Source organism: Grus americana, chromosome 10, assembly GCF_028858705.1.
Source record: "Grus americana isolate bGruAme1 chromosome 10, bGruAme1.mat, whole genome shotgun sequence".
In the NCBI taxonomy this organism is placed as follows: domain Eukaryota; kingdom Metazoa; phylum Chordata; class Aves; order Gruiformes; family Gruidae; genus Grus; species Grus americana.
The window spans coordinates 13,049,805-13,071,626 of record NC_072861.1 but is presented as its reverse complement, the minus strand read 5'-3'; the positions used below and the strand labels follow the sequence as shown (position 1 = coordinate 13,071,626).

The 21,822-nt window shown below is 35.3% G+C and overlaps 1 protein-coding gene across 4 annotated transcripts in view; it reads right to left on the bottom strand.

Moving 5' to 3' along the window:
* TRPM7 (transient receptor potential cation channel subfamily M member 7) overlaps positions 1-21,822 on the bottom strand; it is a 63,411-nt gene that overhangs the window by 27,608 nt on the left and 13,981 nt on the right. For all 4 annotated transcript variants that reach the window (XM_054837281.1, XM_054837282.1, XM_054837284.1 and 1 more), the window contains exons 2-13: positions 13,129-13,208; positions 10,647-10,685; positions 9,957-10,155; positions 7,707-7,920; positions 7,043-7,167; positions 6,265-6,436; positions 5,232-5,406; positions 4,371-4,494; positions 3,401-3,473; positions 3,020-3,120; positions 1,974-2,108; positions 540-593 (exon numbers count right to left, since the gene is read on the bottom strand). In XM_054837281.1, the coding sequence (XP_054693256.1) occupies positions 540-593; positions 1,974-2,108; positions 3,020-3,120; positions 3,401-3,473; positions 4,371-4,494; positions 5,232-5,406; positions 6,265-6,436; positions 7,043-7,167; positions 7,707-7,920; positions 9,957-10,155; positions 10,647-10,685; positions 13,129-13,208 (1,491 nt within the window). The remainder of the gene's footprint in view (positions 1-539; positions 594-1,973; positions 2,109-3,019; positions 3,121-3,400; positions 3,474-4,370; positions 4,495-5,231; positions 5,407-6,264; positions 6,437-7,042; positions 7,168-7,706; positions 7,921-9,956; positions 10,156-10,646; positions 10,686-13,128; positions 13,209-21,822) is intronic.

Here is a 21,822-nt window from a genome sequence, read left to right as displayed (position 1 = left end):
CTTAGAGTGTTTCTACATGTCACATCACAGCTCTAAATAAAAAACAAATGAAATCTTTCATGATTTAAAAAAAAAAAAACCCAAAACAAAACCACAAACAAACAACCACCACCACACATCTACATGGCTCAAATATTCATCAGTTTCAAAAAAGGCAAGGTTATAGCTTCTTTTCTGTATGATCTCCCCTAGGAGGGTAGATGTTCATTCCATTGGGGGTGTACGTGGGTTGGTTTTTGTCTATTAACAGCCAAAATTACTCCTAGCCAGGAGTATCAGTTTTAAATCCCTCCAAAAAACAAAACAAATCACAAGGAAGATGAGGAAGACAACACTCATCAGATTCAACATCTCTCTGGGAGCAGGGCAGTAAGCATATAACAGCAAGTATTGGAAACAATAGAATGACTGCAGAGGTAGCTTATTATTTACAATAAAACCTAATTAATAAACCTAAGATTAAATTGACAGTCAAACATAAGAAAACATCAAAAAAACTAACACTGCTAGTTTGCCAGATTTTTACATCTATAGCATACCTGTTTGACATCCCGAACAAGATGAAAGAGCGTTGGGTTAGTTGGGCCTTGTTTCTTTATAAAAAAAAAAAAAAAAAGAAGGGGGGGGGAGGAATTTGGAATGAGAAATTAGAGTGCAATGACAGCATGAGAAGATTACAGTAGAAGGCAAATATTTTTGCATGGTGACTCAAAAAAAAAAAAATCCCTAGTTTTTAAACAAACAGTAGCCATCAAATAAATGCAAATATTTCAAAACTACCATACTAGCTATAGACTATTTCCTTTTTTGTTTCATTTAACTTCTGTTTCAATTTGGGACGTAATTAATACACCCATAGCTTGTCCAAGAAGGAAGAAAAAAACCCCACCAGAATTCAAACAGCAGCATTATGGGGTTTTTATATTATTAAAATATAATATTATAGAGACAAGTTTTAACAAATAAGCATTTTAATTTACAGGAACACACACAGACTGATATTCATGTTTATAGTACTGCAGGATCCATAGTAAAAGCTCCCTTACTTTTACAAGTTTTAGTCTAAACATTCCTTCTTTTTACCCAGGTGGATTCTTCTTTCTCTGATTTCCTGTGAGTGCATGAACTGTTACATTTTTAGACATATGGTTACCCTAGCTCCCATACAGAACTCAATTAAAAGCACATCAAGTGTGCAAAAGCAACACCATAAAAGGTTAATTAAAAGAAACCAAATAACAAAACCTGATCACATAGGCTCCTCTACAGAGCTTTATTAGCTAAAGAATTCTTTCTTTTTCCTTCCTGTCTTTTTTTTTCTTTTCCAAAAGCAGATAATGAGAATGTTAATGTAAGCCTAAATCATATTTGTGTACTACTCACTTTAGCTACTTTTTGGTAGAAGGTTTTTTGTTTTGTCCTGTTAGACACCTAGTGTATTACAAAACTACCTTAAAATTTTTAAAACACCACCTATGGCAACAAAATTTTTCTAAGTAATACTTATAACTGCAGGTTCACAAAATAAGCTATTTTTACAACTATTATGATAATATTAACTGCTACAGACAGAATTCATCTCATGAAGCTCTAACAGTACTATCTATAGACCTCATATTTTGTGCCCAAGTTTCACCCATCTGACTCTCCCTTGTTCTACTCCCCACTGTGGTTTACACATTTCATACATTCCACAACAAGGCTGCAATTTTCCCTTTAGTATCTATCCCATACGTCAGATACAGATGAACATCCTGCTGACAAACTATTTCTGGTACCATTTCTGGAGAGCCAGAAAGCAGCACTACAAAACAGCCGGACATCACGCACTTCTCAGCTCTAACCTCATGCGAGGGGTCCTTACCTATCAACATCCCATGGCCTTCAGACTGGTGCACATGACTCAGTATACAACACATTGAGCAACTAAAAAGCTGTTCTAAAAGAAGCCTAAAAAGCAATCATTCACTTACTGTGTTATAAAGTTCTTCCAGCCTGGGAATTGTAAGAAATTTGTGCATGCTTACTCCATTTTCAATCAGAAGTTTCACAAATGCAACTCTATCCATCACAAGGGCATCTAACATAGCCTGTTCCAGAGAGCCAACCTGCAACAAATAATAATAAGGTAGAGCCTGAAGAGAACCAGTAAAACAGCACATCACAAAAGCAAGCGTACTTAGATTACATATCAATCTCATTCATTCACAGGGCTGGGGAAACCTTATATGTCTAACAAATACAAAGATGTCACCCTTGGTTCAGAAAATCCCCTGAACTTCACATAATTACAGAATGAGAGAATATTCTGAAGACTTAATCAGCAAGTCTTATATTCTTCCATAGGTATCTCCTGCTGACACAGTACATGCGACTAAGTAGGCATTTGGTTTAACATAGTTAGGCTGTTCTCATAGATTGATATTGGATACAACAAAGACATAAAACATTTAAAGCACAATTTGCTTCAAAGACAAATGCTCAGAACCATCATTGCTATCAACAAGCCTCACAGTATGTACTTTTGACTAAACACTCCTCGTCTAAGATTGTGTTTTATTTTTACAGTAATATGGGAAAGAGGCAAGATCCACAATGTAGTTTTCAAACTAATTTGCAGACTATAAGAAATAGACATTTTGTCCTCCTCCTCAAAAGACACTGCAGTGCTGCCAACAGTGCATTTTACTAGATGCTTAAGAACTTCCTATGACCATCAACTGTAAGGAAGAAAGAGCATCTGACTAACATGAATTCAGCTTCCATCTTTTGCAATGTCTTTTCTCCCCTAGTTATTCAGAACATTTAGCACATTTCTAAAATTTTTGGACCATTTTCAACCACACAATAACAAAACAGCTGTAAGACTATGCAGTATGCAAAAGTTACTGTCCTCAAAATAAATGCGTCAGTATTCTACAGTCTCTATCTACAAAAGTCAAAAGATTCATTCTTTACAGTAAGTTGAATTTCTGTCTTCTAGAAAATATCAGTCTGCTTAATCCAGACCATTACATACCAGCCATTGTTGCCCATAAACAAAAACATGATTTTTGGCTATGTCAACTCTATCCCACGCAAGTGTAAGAACAAGCTGGTCAAATGCAGATGCATTCGTGCCTTAAGAAGCAAAAACAATGAAAAAAAATTAAAATTAATTAAAATAGAAAATAAACATTCTTGCTTCCTAAAAGGTCAAATCAAGCAATCCACCACAAATTTATACAGTATATTTCATCATTTATGACACATTACAGTATTATATAATGAGAAAACATAGTAGATAATTATTTGCTTAAAAACTCAAGATTCCTACAGACTATAGTATTTTATAAATAATTCATCATATAAACACTAAACAACAATAGCGGAGGATTCCAAATGCTCTTAAAAGTCTCACCTTTTAACAATGCTGTAAGTATTGCAACATCAATGTCCTGATGTTCGTCTGACCCAATATGAAAAACTGTGATCTGTCCAAAAGGGTAAAATGGGGAAAAAATATTTTGAAGTTATTTTCAGGTGAAGGTGATTAGCTCCAGTCTTTTATGTCAGGAATTGAAATACATTAAAAAGTCACCTTAACTTTGATGCAACTGAAGCCTATGCTTGATTTAAACTTACCTTTGGTGTACAGTCTGTTTTGTTTTCCTAACTGGGTGCCACACAAGACAATCCTTTATGAGAAAAAGCATAGCAGACACCCTTTGCACTCTCCAATCAATTTAAACTTCTTTTTCCACTATGATTACAACTCTCTATTGTCCATAAACACCACAGAGTATTCTGTTTACCCCTCCAGTTCATTCTGGATTATGAGATTAACCTGTCAGCAAACATGTTTAGCTGAATATGACAATTTTAAACCTCAGAACAGCACAATATGATGTCCAAATGAGACACCAGTACCTGAACTCAGGCTACATATAAAGCTTTAGGAAGTGCTTTTGCTTTAAGCATGCAGTGATAGTAGACCTTTGCTAGTACAGTCATAATTAAAAGATTTAAAAAAAGAGTCCTAAGGCTTTTAAAAAAAAAAAAAAAAGAAAGAAAAAGGACAGCAACCCAAATACAAAATACATACACGTACTATAAACAAATCAGAATCCTGTCACCTGAAAACAAATAGGCTTGGAAACAACAAACTCAGATTACCAGAAATAATCACAAAAATTAGGTCTCTCTTGGCCATGAGATAAAGTATACACGAAAACTGTATTTGACTATCTTCCATAACTGGAAGATCCACCGTGTCCAGAAAAGATTTCTGAATGACTCTTGATCATATACAACATTGAGATACAATTTAATATTGTATCCACAAATGCATGCACCCTGCATAAAAATTTTTTATGACAAGATCTACTTACAAGCTCTTTTTTTTTCATGCATTCCAGCAATGTCTGAAACAAATGAACTGCTTCACTTTGACCAAAGTTAAATGTCTTTTTGATGGTTGAAATGATTTCAGGCTCAGCACCCTCAGGAACATTCCTGAGATTGAAACAAACAAACAGGAAAACACATTGTTATACATGAACAGTAAGAACAACAATGCATTTATTTAGTTTCAACATGTCCATTCAAAGTTCTGCTATCTATAAGCTTATTACTATTTCAGTGGCAAAATCTTGGGTAACCTTTAGAAAGAAGTATAGGTTGCTTAATCTATGACATTCTACTACCGCCTCATTAAAGTAACTCAGCTATTCTCTATGTTATTCTCACATCTCTGGAAGGTTTGGTTAGCTCTGACTGCTGTTGAGCAAAACTCTGTAGTGCACACTTAAGAACAGTCACGTTTATCATTTAAGTTACTGTGGCTTAGTCAAAATTTGAAGTTGAAGTAGACAGGGCATTTAAACCCAAGAGTTTTGTCCTCTAGTTACAACGGTGTAACAAAATTACCACACGCAACTGAAGTTACACATGAGATGTTTCCCCTAATTTAGGATACAGGTGTGTACACTGTTGCTATCCTTTTCATAAGTATTGCTAAAGCAAGCATACGCTACAGAATGTGGTGCAACTGCTACAAGGTACGTGGGAGGAACCTAGAACTAGAACTAGAAGTCTTGGTCTTTAGGCAGAGCTGTTATTGCAGTCATCCTGGAAAGCTGCATCACAGGCAAGATTAAACTCTCCACTTAGTCTTTCCACAGAAAAAGCTCTTGCACAAATTTATTAAGGAATGGTCCCAAAACTCATCTATGTATGAGACGAGGACTTACCCTCCCTCCTCTGTTTGCTTGTGAACATACGCCAATATGTCTGCAGCTCTACCAGTTCCTTCACATACTACCACTGGCACAGGAGGACTTTCTTGAAGGAAGTCTAAAACTGTGAGAATGACGTTGGGGCCACCTTCAAATACAAGTGCCACCACTGGCACACCTTGTCCAATTCCTATAAAGTTGCAAATAAATAATAAAAACCAGATAACGTTGTAGGTGTACAGAGAATGTTAAGATTGATTTTATGTATTTAATAAATCAATTACGTCCCTTCTATTGAATAAAAATTAAGATGCTGCCTGCCAGACATTTCAACTGTTGCTAATGCACAGTTTCAAGCACTCCTTATACTTTGGGCTGGGAGGAAATAAGCTGATAAATACAATGGAATACAATCTACAAAACAGGAGAGATTCTTCACAGAAATCTTCCTGAAATAATGCAGAAAAGGGAGCTTTTTTTCTTTAGGGAATTCCCCTTCTACCTTCCCCCCAAATAGTTTCCAAAGATGACAACACGTATACAATTTGAACATAGTTACATGGAAACCTTCTATTGACAAGGAGTATTGCAGAAGCATTCCTAGAAGAGAAAAAAACACACATGTGTTGCTCCATAATTGGTAAAATACCAAAAGACGACATGGCTTCTTTGCACAAACACAGATGATGTTTTACAAACTCAACTGCCGTGTTGTGAAACTGCAAGTGATCATTGTCAAAACCATGAATCAATCAGACCAGTAAGGCCTGACAACATGCTAATAACTCAAGTGACGTACATTTGCTTTATGAAAGAAAAATTGATAACTTTATTCAGAAGAACCCTCCTCTCTGGTCCCAGGAAAATCCTAAATCTACCAGCAATATCTAGGGTCCAAAGCAGCAGCTGAAATTTGCAAAATAATCATTCAGACTTGAAACATAAACAAAAGACTAATTTTTCTATTTCCTCATTCGGATGTTTGGTGCACGTACCTCTGTCATTAAAGCACAGTAACACTTGGCCCCGAGGCATCAGAATTACTTACTTGCATGGATCCGTTGCAAATTAATAGTTTTTTCCAGTTCTCTCCGCAATTTAACTTCTGCTCCATACTTTCCAACTGTTCCATCATCCACCAGAATGAAATGGGAGTGGAGGTTATTTAGGACATTCAGTTTACTTAATGGATTTAACAAGGTTTGATACGGAGCAACCACCTAAGTATAAGCACATAACAACGTATTTTACTTATAAAGATTCAAATTTTTTTACATGAAACAACTTTTTGTGTAGACACAAAAACTGGTGGCTCAGCAAGAAGCACTGACACATATAAGCATGCCTTGGGTCAGGATACACTAACAGCTGTAGCTTTTAACTTTTCAAAGAGTTTTTTCTCTATTATCCTTCAGAACAGAATGCTTTTGTAATAGTTATCTGCTTTCCTTCACAAAGTTATCTTGTGATAACTTGTGATTGCTCAGGCAAACAGCATTCAAGACTGCATCGAAATTTTTCAACTTATCGGCCTCTGTAAATGTGATTTCTCTGTAACACTTTAGCATTTTTGTTATTTGATTCAGTAATATCAGTAGGGGATGTGGAAAGGATTAAGTACTGGAGAATAAGCTCCTCCTCTAGTGCATTTTCATTTTGCAACTTGTTTACACTAATGATCTTGCATAAGTCACTGATGTCAATGTAACTTCATATTAAAGCAAGCATTGCAATGATGCAAAGCAAGTGAAAAAAACATGCTTGAGCAGATTTGTCAAAAAATAAGTCAGGTAAATCACTATTTCAGTTAGATAATTTATCCTTACATCTCTTCCAACAAGGTCATTTCTGTTTTCAATCACTCCCCACGGAGCAATCCCAATAGTGCAAATCTTTCGAGATGATCTGGAAGCATGTTCTCTTAGAGCATCACCAACATGTTTTGCAACACCTGTTTGTGCACAAGAAGATTTCAATGTATTAAATGTTGTATCTTGTTAGGAAATACAACTGTTTTATTAGTTAACTGGGCCTTTAACAATCTGGGAACTTATTTGACAAAACACCAAAGAAAGAGCACCATACTGCATCTACTAGAAGGAAACAAAGTACTATGTATCAGTAATTCAACAAAATAAATATTAGCCTAGAAAGAACTAAAGAGTTTCCAGTAAATTACTGTACTTGTTTTGACTGCATTAAGTTTCTCTTCTTGTGATTTCAAAAATAAAAGCCAAAAAAACAACAAAAAACCTAAACCAAACAAGCCCAAGAAAACAAAACCCCCTACCTTTGTGTTGTTTCTCTTTGCAAGACAAAACAGCAGTCCATTTCTAACTACATATGTTCAAAATGTGTAATTTTAATTTCACTTGACCAAACTCACTCAAATTTACTTCGCTTTAAGATGAACCTATGCATCCATTAAATCTCTTGGCTCTAATAAATCATAATCCACTTAACTGTGCACAGTTATTGGTACTTCTTTACCTGTGTTCACTCCTCCAGTTATAATCCAGGCTCCTGTTGTTACTGCAGCTTTAATAAGACCTTTGCCAAGCAACTGTTTGATGCGTGGGTGAAGTTCAAATTTCTGCATGCCCCCGTGTACAGATATAACAAGCTTCGGCAACTCCATCTGCCATTCTTTCAGCATAAGTTGCAGAATAGCTTCAGGCTTAGTGTCATATGACAATCGCACATACTGCAGGCACAAGAAGAGGGTTAAAAGGTTCTTAAAAGAAATCATCACAGAATCAATGAGTAAAAAGAACCAGGATGTACTTCAGGATATATTATCCTATTCCTGGCTATGGAAAATGTAATTCACTTTCTCAAAATATGGCAGATGCAATAAATGAACGAGCTTACTTTATGTCCTCCAGAATTAAGGACAAGACAGTTAACGGTTTTGGAAGCAAGTTTTGGAAAGGGAACAACTGTAGAAAGATTATATAGAAATATATTTCTTTTATATAGAAAGCACCTCTCCTATAAGGACACACTGAGAGAGTTGGGGTTGTTCAGCCTGGAGAAGAGAAGGCTCCAGGGAGACCTTATTGCAGCCTTCCAGTACCTGAAGGGGCCTACAAGAAAGCTGGAGAGGGGCTGTTTACAAGGGCGTGTACTAACAGGACAAGGGGGAATGGCCTTAAGCTGAAGGAAGGTAGATTTAGATTAGATATTAGGTAGAAATTCTTCACTGTGAGGGTGGTGAGGCACTGGAACAGGTTGCCCAGAGCAGCTATGGATGCCCCATCCCTGGAAGTGCTCAAGGCCAGGTTGGATGGGGCTTTGTGGCAACGTGGTCTAGCGGAGGGTGTCCCTGCCCATGGCAGGGGGGTTGGAACTAGGTGGGCATTAAGGTCCCTTCCAACCCAAACTGTTCTATGATTATATTATTCCATCCTACTGGCATAGCAACCTAGAAAAATGAGTCTTTATGAAAGCATTGAATGATCTCTAAATCAGATTAAATTCAGAAATATTTATAAGTTCTGCCATCTACTGGGGAGAGGCTTGCATGTCTCTTGCGAAAAGTTTTATGAATGACAGTTGCTTGCTTTTCCTTCCCTATTCCTGGTGGGAAGGAAAACCATTCTTTAATAGAAAACTTCAAAACTAGCAGCTTTTTAACTTGCCATGTCTAACAGCATAAGATGGTTGATCAGTTAAAAATACTGCTGCATCTTTTATACAAACTACTCAATAAGCCCCACCTGAATCAAATTCTAACTAAAACCCCATCACTATTCCAATAAACTGGTTTTAGTAACCCCACCAGCACTCTGTAGAGGTAAGCAGAGAAAGGAACACATACACTGCTATTACCAACTTGAAAGAATTCTGCTAAGAGCCCTTCTCTCCACGGAGATGATCTCACCTGAAGTGCTGGAATCTCCTTGGGGATTCCGCCAGCTGCATAAAGAACACAGCTCCCTCATTCAAGCTCTTCAGTTTGGCCACAGGAGCCACACTGTATCAGACAGAACCCCTTGCAGCTTGTAACTACAGGAGCATTAAAATCAATTCTACCACAATGAGAAATCCTTTACAAAATGGTTGTGGAGAATGTGTCAGAATTTCCAGTTTTCTAGCCTCTCGAGTACATGTGCACTTGTGATTAGAGTTGGTTTCCAAAATTTTTTATTTTTTTGGTATGCTTGTTTTTAACTAACCCACTCTCCCACAAAACTGATATTATTCTGATCAGTATGATTCTGCTTTAATATTTTGAACAAATCTACTAAAGAAGCATATTCCACATCTGTCCATAACTTTTAAAAATTTTTTCAGAGTTTGAAAATCATGAATAGAGGGTTAAGACAGCAGATGTTACTTAACAGGTCCTATAAAAATTTATCAGTAGTGAGTAAGCAAGCAGCACAGATGAGTAAGCTGTATTTTCATGAAGTCTGAAACACTGACCACTAAATTCTTAATGTTATGTTTTGCTGAAGTGATTATGAATTGTCACCGTTTGCAATTTGAAGGTAAGCCTGTACATGAATACAACTAATTCTGATAGATCTGAGCAACTTTTGTTATGAAATATAAATTAAAAAATGGAAATTAGAAAGCATCCAGATCACAATTAAAGAATACTAGAATAGTAGAGGGTACAGGTTTGTCACAGTATGGGTGACGTTGTTTTCAGCCTTCAATTTCAAAAGTTAAATGAAGCATCCATGATCTCTATCAACATGTTTAGAGTAAGAAAAAAGAAAACATCATACATGCCTTAGTCCTGTAAGAATGAGAGCCACCTTGAAAGCTGATGACACCGTAAGCATCAGTAGAGGTTTGTTCTGTATGTTTTTCCACTGACCATTCTTCTATTTCCTGATTATAGTTTTCACCCAGCTTCACATCGGAGTATTTCATAGCAACACTTGCAGTAAAACAAGCATGTTGTCTGACCAAGCGGCCACAACAGCACCTGCATCCAACCATACCATTTAGAATACTTGAGTAAATACTATTATTAGAAGACAAGAGAGAAGAACTTCTTTTATCTATAACGGAGACACATCAGATTTAGAAAGCAAAGATTCTAAATATAATATTAACCTCTTTTCCAGAGCAAACCTTGTTGCCATAAATATTATAGCAAGAATTAATTAGAATACCTAATTATTATGCAAAATACTGAAACTCATGGAGATAGCAAGTTGGAGGCCAGAAGAAACTAAGTAGTCAGGACAGAGAAAATTGATTCTTTGAAGCCAAATAATTTCTATAACATTTGTAAATCTGTGATGTATGTATTGCAGACAGTTCTTTATTCATTAGTTATATTTATTTTATATCTAACCTTTCACCGACTTGTCATTTGCAATATTGATCAAAACTTTTTAAAACCGTATTAGGAAAGTGCTTATTTAATGGAAAAAAATATTCATTAATATTGTAATTACAAAGAACTCTTACCTGACAAGTTGCTGACAAATCTGACATCCTGGAAGGCATCTATAAGAAATATTTAAATATACAAGTAAACTTCAGATTCAATTTTTGTGTGTGTGTGTGGGAACAGACCACTCACACCACATCATGTGCTTACAGAAAGATTACTGAACAAAAGAGATCTCCAGTAAATGGAAAACATGCTGCTCAAGTTTGCCTGTTTTTAACGTAACTTGTCTGTCTGTATTTTACATGACTCTAGTATACTTGGCAAGTAAAAAACACATGAACAGGCAAAAGCTTCAGTCCTGAGACTTCAGATGGGTTTTCAGGGTTTGAACCATCAATATCTGAAGCCCGGGAATATTTCAGACTGGATTATCTGCAGTATGGAAACATTTTGCTAGATGCTGAGAAGTTACTCACAGACCAGCATTTTCTTGGACTCATTATAAGTATACATTGTTGTATCTATTCTACAAATTCATCCTTCTAATATACATGCAAATTGAACTGCCTGTGTGAGGAGGTTATTTGATCATTTCTGAGTTGCATGTGCAGAAAAAGATACATTTGAACAAACCTTACGCAGTAGTGTCTTTACATAAAGTTTATTATATAATAAGGAATTCTTCATTTCTACCCGCTTCCATCTCAAATATTTTCTGTGCTTTCCTGCTAACAGCTTTCTTAATATTTAAAATTATCATAGTAGATAAATTTATATCACTGTTTTCCATAATTTTCATAAGCAGCTGTTAAACAATTATGGTTAAGAGTTAGTATGGAAAAGTGTACAAATAGAGATGGTATAGAGTAGTCTTAAACTGTTTTCAGACTTTGAGCATAAACCGTTTTTTAATTTTGTCCTCTATAGAAGTTATACTCCGCTATTAATCATCAGTTTTAATACTGAACTATACCTTTAGATCTTCTCTAACAGTTATTAAAGTATAGTTATCTATACTAAAAGGTGCAGATCAACAAAACATACCGAATACTCCTGTCTACATTTGATTCATTCACGCATAATTCATGAACAACAGTAAGCGTTTCTTAGAAACTGCAGGACAAAAACTAATGGAAAAGTTGTAAAGTCTGTCATATGTTACAAATGGGTTAAACTAAAAGGGCAAGTGTTGAAGATCGTTTTGTTCCCGTGAAATGCTCTGGAAATTTTAACAGCTTCCTAATTACTTTGTTTGCATTTGCAAATTTTCCGTGTGCTACAATCATGGTTATAAATTCTAAAAGCTTCTCATGTCACATGGTTTCAAGGAATGTGGTGAATTATTTACAATAACTTAAAAATTCTACAGCATTTACTTTGTTCTTTTTCTGCCTAAACCCAAAGTTCTTAAAAGAAAAATACTCTGCCCCAACAGAACAAAAGAGACTTATAACTTTATTTCAGTCTTTTTCCATGAATAAAGTTTTCTAAAGTTCAGAAGAAAAGGTTTCTTAGCTGCTCTCAAGTACACATAAGGCTAAAAAAAAAAAAAAAAAAGCTGATCTGAAATCCATAATGACAATAGTAAACATTTTGGGGAGACAAAACTGCCTTAAAATACCAATTTTGAATTTATTTTCAATTTGACCTTATTTAATCTGTGACACAGATGATATGACCATGCACATCAAGTTCAACCATTTTAGGAACTCTTAAAAATTATACCTATAACATTTAGTGAAGGTAAACTCTACCAACTAGATATGTTAGATGTATCACTAACTTGCTTGATTTCACATCTCTAAATTAGCATAAGGTAGAAGCAGCACGTGAGATATGCAAAATATTCTTCATTAGTCTCAGCCTCCCCTCTAGAAATATATTTCCCCATTTTTCAGCCTCATTTTTTCCTTACAGAACTTAAGGATGAAAAATTACTAAATACCACATGAAATCTTATTCTTATTTTATCTATCTTCTCTGGAAGCAAAAATTTCTTCAGCCGTTGTTTTGTAATTTTTTTCCTCCCAACACAGTTCTTGTTTTTCTTTATTCTTCTGTGAATTCTTCTGCCCTTTTCCTGCACTGTCAGGTTTATTTTTACACTTCACCCTACACTCACAGTGCTGTTCTTTAAATTCCAATAGAGTATATCTTTATGACACTTTTTGACTTCAGAACTATGCCATCAAAAAACCCAAAAAACCCCAAAAACAACTCCCCAAAAAACCAAACAAAAAACCAAAACAAACCCCACACACTGCAGACACACCATCGACATCACTAGGAAGACTGGAAAGAAGCAGCAAAGAGAACAAGGGAACACTTATTAGAGATTTCTGCAATGTCCAAGTACTTTCAGAAAATGAAAAAAAAAATAATATCCAAGCTAGACACCAAGAGTGACAATATCCAGTCACAAGAGAGTGAACTAAAGACAGTATTTCATACAAATAGAGCAGTTAGTCCAAAAATCTGTTGTAAGCTCTCTTTACAATACTGACTTTATTTAATTTTAAAGAGCAGCAATGAGTTCTTGCATCATTTCTTGTTTACCTGTGGGGGTCTTTTGAACTTGGTATAATATACACACACTCCCTCTTGGTGAAAGTATTTTCTATCCAGGATTTCTGGGACTGAAAAATAAAAAGTGTAACAGTATTACAAAATACAAATCATACAAGTTTGCAACAAAAAATGCCTTTCAAAGAAAAAAGAATGAGAACATGAGGGTTGTTTCTGTTTAAAGATGAAGGTAAGTAGTGTCTAACAAAAAAGTTGTCATTTAATGTTTTGCTGTTTCCCAAAAACTAACAAAACCATTTATGACCCTATAAAAGCACCTCACACTGCCTAAAAGTTTAGATAACCAGAATCATTATGTAACTTATTTCATACACAAATCCGATAAAATCCAAAGTAATATTTATCAAAATAACATTTAAATAGCAAAAATTTGCAATATGGAAATAAAGATGTATCAAAACCCCCAAATAATTTCAAAATAAATTGTTTACCTACCTTGCTAAGAAAAAAAAATTCAGTTAATTTTTAAAAATTTTAACTGCACTACACTGAGATAACAGTAATTTCATCGATTTACATCTTTAATAAAGTAAAATTTTCATCTTGAAATTGCAGGTAATGAAGTTTTCTAACAACACTGGCAATTTTTTCTAGTAGCAATAAATAGGTCACAAGCTTTGTTCTTCATCAAGAAACTTTTCATTTCAATGAACAAATTTAATTAGCATCTCTAAGCTGTGTTTTAAGCTTAAACTTGAAATATGTTCTGAAACATGAAATTAAGGATGTTTACTTCTTTAGATGCTTACCTATTCTAATAGCTGGACATAACTTCATTTCAGTTGCTTAAAACAACCATGTAACATTATCTTACATGATAATCTCAGGATTACATGCTAAACAATATGCATAACGCCCAATGTCTACGTCATGTTTCAGCAATACATTGGGAAAGAAACTCGGACATGATTTTTAGTAATTAAAAACAAGAAGAAACCTTGGGATGCCAATTTGTACCTTAGGTAATATTGCTTTAAATCCTTATTAAGAATACATTAAAAATGTCTTCAATGCTAACAGCATGTCCTCTTCTACATTTACATTTTATCTTTAGAAAAATTTGAGAAATTTCATACCTGTTCTATTTTACGACGAGATTTACAAAGACTGATGTATATTATTCACAGGTATCTAAATACAGGTCTGTGGAAACTATGAAAAAAATTAAGACTTTTTTTTTTCCCTCCAGATCCATTGTAACAGAAGATTCAGTAAAGATGAATGGTTTCTCTCTCACCACAATTTCAAGATCAGTTTAAGAAAATACAGAGAAATTATTACAAGTAAGAATGTACAAGCTAGTTTTAACATAGGTCCCTGGAAAAGTGCTCCTCAACTGCCCACCTTCTTTCAAAACATTTCCCAGACTCAGCAGATCTTTCTCACATTATTCATCATGATCTCCTTCCAATATTTTGTTTTAGTGAACTTTGACTATGAATCTGTCAAGACAGCAACAAACTGCTGCTCCAGTTTCTGTCTTCACATTAAGAGGGCCACCAGTCTCTTCCAAGAAAAAGGAGAAAGGTAGAGGCACAATCCACAGGGAAGAATCATGGCAGGGAAGAGGAGCTGTAAACAACAGAATGAGCACTCACACCATGTATTTTACATTTAAATTAATATTTTAAACACCTGGAATAAATAGGCAAACCCATTATTCACTACTGTCCTACCTCCTTTCCCTATACATAGGAAAGAATGCTGCTGTGGAGGAGAAAGAAAGAAGGCTTAGCAAGGGAAAAGCAGGATATGAGACATTATATGCAAACATGATGTTATGAAAGATTCTATTACATTTATGGTGCTTTTTCCTTTTGTTTTTATTTTTTTATGTGAGTTGTTTGGGTTGGGTTGGTTTTTTCCTCTCCTTCTTCCCTTCCCCTTTGGAGCAGAAGATTGAAGTGACTGAGTCTTAACAGGCTTGTGAAAAAGAACATTTCTTCCTCTGCTGTCCTCAAAATTCATCTCTAATCTCCTCAGTTCTTGGATAAGAAAAGAGAAGCACATCACTTTCCAGGAAGGAGCTGAGTATTTCATTGGATACCTGTGCCTTACATGAGCTGGACTCAAAACAGCTTTAACTCTTCTGTACCTTTATCAGAAGATTAGCAGTGTTCTAAAAATAAAGTTGATATATGTGTATATGTATATATGTATATGTGTATATGTAATATGTATATCATATTACATGTAAAAATATACATATAGTAGACAGTCCAAATTTTTAGCTTCCTCCTCACATAGTATTTTTTTAACACTAATAAGCCTTAGCCTTTGTGATATGAATCCCAGTTCTGGAAGCTGCTTTCTGCTTAGCTGAGTGTCCCCACTGTTTATATGGGTATGGGTTTTTTGGGTTTTTTTACTTTATTCCTTAAAACTGAGGTCTTGTATAGATCTTCCCTTTAACATTGCAGTAGTTTAAGCTTACATATGAACTCTGCAGATCCTCCAGAATATAAAAAGATAAAGAAGAGTAATTTAATACTTAAATGTTTTAGTCAGCTGGCTAAAACCACACCTTGAAGCAAGCTATCACAGGTATAACATGCTAGATATTGGAATCTGAAGTATATAAACCACAAGTAATTGCGTCAATTGCTCCATGCAATATTGTTTTATTATTAAGTGGTGATCAAAGCTGGGGACAAGGAACGCTAGCTCACAATGCACAATATCACTTTTCAAAATAAATGGTTCTGAATATTTTTTAAAAATAATTTGATTAATTTTTATCTTTAAGAAGGTACAGTTTTGACCACTCATCAAGGATTTCTCTATTTTCAGTAGAGCATGGGTATACATCTATGCTATTTATGTGGAGCAGGCTCTATAATGTTATTAAAACACACTTCGAACTTTTCATTTGGTAAAATTAGACTCTCTCCAGAAGCACTCTTGTATGCTGATCAATCTTTATCGCAAGAGATTTTATACATTTGCTCATTACAGAGTCTCGGGTTTAGTTAAGGAGAGGGGAAAGGGGGGAGTAAACCAAAAAGAGAACAGAGTAAGCGAGAGACATTTCCCATAAACAGGTAAAGATCACATTAAAAATGTAGTAAGAACTGACACACGGTATTGCCTTCCCTGTAAGTAAGAACTACTATTACATAATGTTCCTGTGATGACTAGAAAAAGGAAGATGATGTGAGGACACTCACTGTTAAGACAAATTAGTTGCAGCAATTACCTGTAAGAAATACTTCCTTATCAGCTAGAGATTAAGTTAAAATAGGAGATCAAGTCAGTAGTCAAAAAAAATTAATATGCAAGTTATCAGACTGTTTTCTAAAATTTGCCTACTCTTACTAAAATTTTTTAATCATCTCTACTGCATACACAACTACACATCTTAAACTGCTTCCAGTAATGAGGCATCTTCTGCTGATTGAGTGTTCTGTTTTGCTAATGTACTTTAGAAGGTGTACCTTACATGATGGCTACGGGCAACATGGGTCAGGAGCTCTCAATACAGTGAGCTCTGTAGTGCTGCTATTCAAGAGAAAGGAAAGAAAAGGAGGCAAAACGGAACTATGAACCCTCCCCAAAAAACATATGGTCAGATTTTAGCAAAAAGCACAAGTAGTATCAACATATAATGAGCTACTTTTCAATTATTTACTTTCTTTCCTTTCAAACTTGCATCTTGAGGAAAAAACCTTAGGTTTCCACATTCTCTTCTGTGCACTTCAAATCTCAAGCTAAATAAAATTTAAGACTTCAAAGAAAAATGTTAATACAATTAATATTACTCCAAAACTACCTTCACTATCTTTTTCCTACAGGTGAGATATCTATGAAAATTTTACCACATTAAGACCTCTTAGCAGTCAACGTTGGCAGGATCTCATCTGCACACCAAAAAAACCTTAAGTTTGACTTTTTCGAAGATGTACAACAGTAACTACTCATTCCTAGTCCCAAAGTGGCCAGCAAGGCTTTTGTTCAATCTTTAAGCCGTAGAGAGTTATGCAAGATACCTCATTCTGGTTGCACTGATTTCTGAGCATACAAAGTTCACTGTGTCTTTCAGTACTTCTGAAAGAACTTCAAGAAACAAAAAGCACACAGATTTGATTCAATAAGCTAGAAGAGATATAGTCACCCTGGGATCATGATTAAACAAAATACTTTAAACTATTTCAAATAAATAAGTCCTTTCATAACAGTTTCACAAATGCTGAAATAATTACAATTGCTGTTTGAAACAAAACATACACAAGTATTTGCTGACCTACAAACTCAAGAGAATGTACCCAACTACAGTACTTCCAACTTCTGGAAGTATCTAAATGCCAAAAATAATCCCATAACCTTTCACGATGGATGAAAGTTTTACCATAGCAGTTTCAGTATTAGTTATTTTTGATACAGCAATAGCATTAGCACTCAAAAGCATCATTGACAGAAATTATTTAAGTGTACCTGCTCAAGATGCAAGTAACTCCTTATGTTATGTTTACTGAAATTCAAGACGGATATTTTTAGCAAGTCTCCTTGTAGAATGAAACTTTTAACACAAAGTTAACTATAATTTAAGGTTTTGTATATAGCAGGTTACAAACGAAAAGAGGCAGTTACCAAAGTACAGTATGAGATCAGGTCTCTCTCCTCCCTTCAACTGCCCTAAGTGTTTATAAAGAGCCTCTTATTCAACACATTAAAATAATAATAAAACTAAGTTCTAGCAGGGCAGCAATTGATGGACAACAGTACAAAGAGCTTTATCAAACTATTGTGCAATTCTTCACGTTTACCCAACAAGTTTGGTCTGAATTATTTTCTGTATAGAAAGTAAGCTTTCCTATTTGGCAAGATCTCAGAATAACTCGCATTTACACAAATATGGCAGTATATACAGAAATATACTGTATAGCTGACAACCATGAACTTGTTCATATACAACAGGATCCCAGTTTATTCCTTCTACTCATTTGTAATACTGTATATTGTTTGGAGGCTCATAAGTTATAGAATATTTGTTACAAAACTAAACTTTAACTTATCCTAAACATATCACTCTCAAAACTGCAACACTGCATACCAACCTAGCAGTTCTGCTGACAATTTTTCTACAAAGTTGATCAGGTGAATCAGGAAACTGAACTGGATTAAAAAACAATATTCAAGACTGTGACTTTTGTGGAAGGCTGATAATAAGAGATTTCAATTACTGATTACATAGACCTCAGTGTCAGATTTAGAAGTCATATCACTTTCTACGGCATCTCATATTTCAGCTTTCAAATCTTGTTTATACTACATGGCAGTTCAATATATGGAATAGTTTTTAAAAGAAAAGATCTTCCAATTTTATTTGTCCTTTATTTAAAAATAAATACTCTGTATTCTTTCCCCACTGCCTCCAGTTTTCCAGAAAGCTGAAGTTTCCATTTGGACAAAAGCAAATACAGGGAAAGTTTCAGGAAGCCTGAAAACAAGAAGATACAGTGGAAACTGTCTGCAGCGGGAATACTCATGCTAGCACTGCCGTAGAGCAGTCCTATCCATCTAGGTCACTTATGACCAGGAAGATAAATTTCAAAACATTTCTAAAAGACATTCCGTACTAAGAACATCCTTTAGCTTGTCTATTCAAGGAAACGTCCACTGACAAGTTACTGCTTCTTATATAACTATACATACTGCACACACTCTTTTCATGATTTACAAGAGGATCTCTTATCTAAGAAACCCATTCCCTTAGCCAAGCACGTGCTATACCATGGGACTGAACTGTGATCCCTGCCCAGCTAACTAACCCTTAACTGTGCACTGGGACCTGCAAGCTATAGCTGAAAGGCAGAAATTCCAAACAAACCTTTATCTTATCGCTTCTATACTCGATACATCAAATAAACCCAAATCAAGCCAAACAACCAGAGTGAATATGATATCCAATTAAGTTAATGCATATCAAGTAGTTTAGTTTAGAATTCATAAAACTTGTGGGAAGAGATGCCATAAATAAAATGCATGCTAGCTCTCACTGCAAACATTTCCAGCAGGGGCTTCAAATCCTTAAGGCAGTAAGAACTGTGCTCCAGGCAAAGTACCTGGACTCATTCTTAGTACAAATTAACTGAATGATACTGCAAATGTGTATCTCGGGATGAGCTAACTAAGCTGCTGTGGACGGGGTGGAGAGTTATCTGAAAGACAGTTAAGCCTACATTTCTCAAAGAAAATACCTAAAATTTTGTATTAAAAATGCTAGCGGAGCACAACTCAGTTCCTCAAGGAAACACTTATCATTTGAGGAAAGTCTTCAGAACTTCAGCTAATGAGCAGATAGGAGGAGAAAAGGAAGGTAAGTTTGATGCCATATATTTGCTAACATTTGTTTTAAGCTCTTGGCTCCAGCAAACCCCAGACATTTAATTTACTTGCTTTCCTTGCAATTTAAAATTACATACCTCTATAATTACTGTTTGAGCTTTTTTTTTGGGGGGGGGGGGGGGGGGAGGGAGGGAGAAGAGAAAACAAAGCACTTAGCCTGCTAGTACTGCTAGCTATATTTAAAAGACTCTCTGCTGAAGAATAACAGCACTGTCTAGAGAATACACAACACATACAAAAAGCTCACAGAATTTGTTCTTGAATCAATAACTAGAATACCAGTCAATCTTACCAATCTTTTAAGTAACTTCTATAGAAAGTATGGATATGTGGGATACTAGAAAGACAAAAAGGCCCCCATATTATCACAATGCCAAATGATATTTACAGAGTGCTTTAATGTATCCCTCTGAAGTATGTCACTCTAGATGAGAACTGTGTATTAATCTTAAATTGTTGTTTAATCCACTACAAATGAAATTTTTTGCAAAGATTATTTACCCACAGTCCACATCAGGATTATTTTATTATTATCCTGAAACAACTACCAGCCTCATCTACAAGAAAAAGTTGTTTCATATAATTTTTCCCAAACCCATTGGGGCACCTCTTGTCACAGAACCCGAATGACTCGGACACAGACAGACCCATCGTGCACAAAAGGCGTCTCTGCTATGTTGAAGATCCTGTTCTGAGCAGAACGGTTCACCCGGCTTCACTTGACTCATAAGAAACCAAATAGTTTTCTGGGTTGAAAGACTTCTCCAGTGAAAATATTTCTACAGTCCTGAAGATACATTGCTCAACAGCAAAAAAATATTGGGTTTATTTTAAATAAAAACTGTTGAGGAAGCAGGGAAGGAAAAAAGAGCAGAGAAAGTCTTCTGTCGATTCTCCTGCAGACTGTATTCAGAAGCAGACCTCAAACAAGCCAGCGAGCAATGATACCAATCTTCACATCAATGGCTCCCTTAATGCCAAAAACAAACCTTCAACAATCCTATTCTCTATTAAACAGTTCAGGCGATTTGCTCTGAACAGTTTTCACAGCAATCCAGGTCTCTAACAGAGTAGCTATTGTTTCATCAAGTTGTTCTCTGATGTAACGCAGTCACCACCAAACTCACCAAATCCACGTGCAGTTTTGGATGCAAAGAATACTTGGGATTTGTCAAAAAGGATTTTTACAGCACACTCAAACTTGACAACAGTGATTCCAATGGAGCCAACAGGCTGATTCTGGGGGAATTTTCTCACCAAACAATCACAAATCATAAAATTAAGTTGGTTGGGGATTTTTTTTGTAGATTTAATTCAGAAGACCATAAATTCATATACAGAATTTAACATTCTGAATTTGCTATTTTCAATCCTGATGCACCAGAATAAAACCCACAGACCTAATATTTTTGGGACATTTTTATTACATTCAGACTCAATAAATTTTACCCGCATTATTGGGAAAGTTATCTTCTAATTGCAATACAGGTCTTTCAGAGAGAAATTTAGAGCAAATCCAGCATGTTTTTAAATAAATTTCTAAAACATTGCTGGTTTAACACCCATGTGAAGTTGCATGCTGTTCTGCAGTTAGACCAGTCATAAAATTACTCCTCCTTTTTAGAAAGCATTGAATCTTAAAATGCATACACCATCCATACAAGGCATATAAAAAAAATCTTAAAATATACCTAGAAAATATTTCACAACTGATTCTACAGTATGAGAACCTCAGGTCACACTGGAATAAACCATCAGTTGATTTCAGAAGACATGCACACACTGGCGTTAATTCCAAAATGGCTTTCTCTCAACTGAGATAACAACAAACACCTTCAGAGTTAAATGCCCAATTAACAGATACAGTAATTAAATAAACTCACCAAAACCAGAGACTCTATAAGACTATGTCAGCACAGCAGATGGCATGCTGTTCCTGAACAAGCCTTCAGAAAAGTGGAGTATTCTGGGGGCGGGGGAATGTATTTTGCTTTTTATTTTCCATCTTTCATCAACAGAATTTGGAATTTTGGTAGGAAAATGAAAACACAAAAGAAGGTAAACCAGTTTCACTGCTGAAATCAATTTACTTACTCCAGTTTACAGCAGTTTACATTTCCAATCCTCCCAATTAATGACATACCAAGCTAAAAAATTTTAGAATTTTAGCCCTTCTAAAGAATCTATAAATTACTTTCTATGAGCTCCCAGACCCATCAGATGCATTTCATAAAGCATTTCAAAGCATACACCAAAGCTATGATCTGGAAGCAACAAACCGGGAATTAGCCCACTGAGTTTTCAAAGGAGATGAAAATA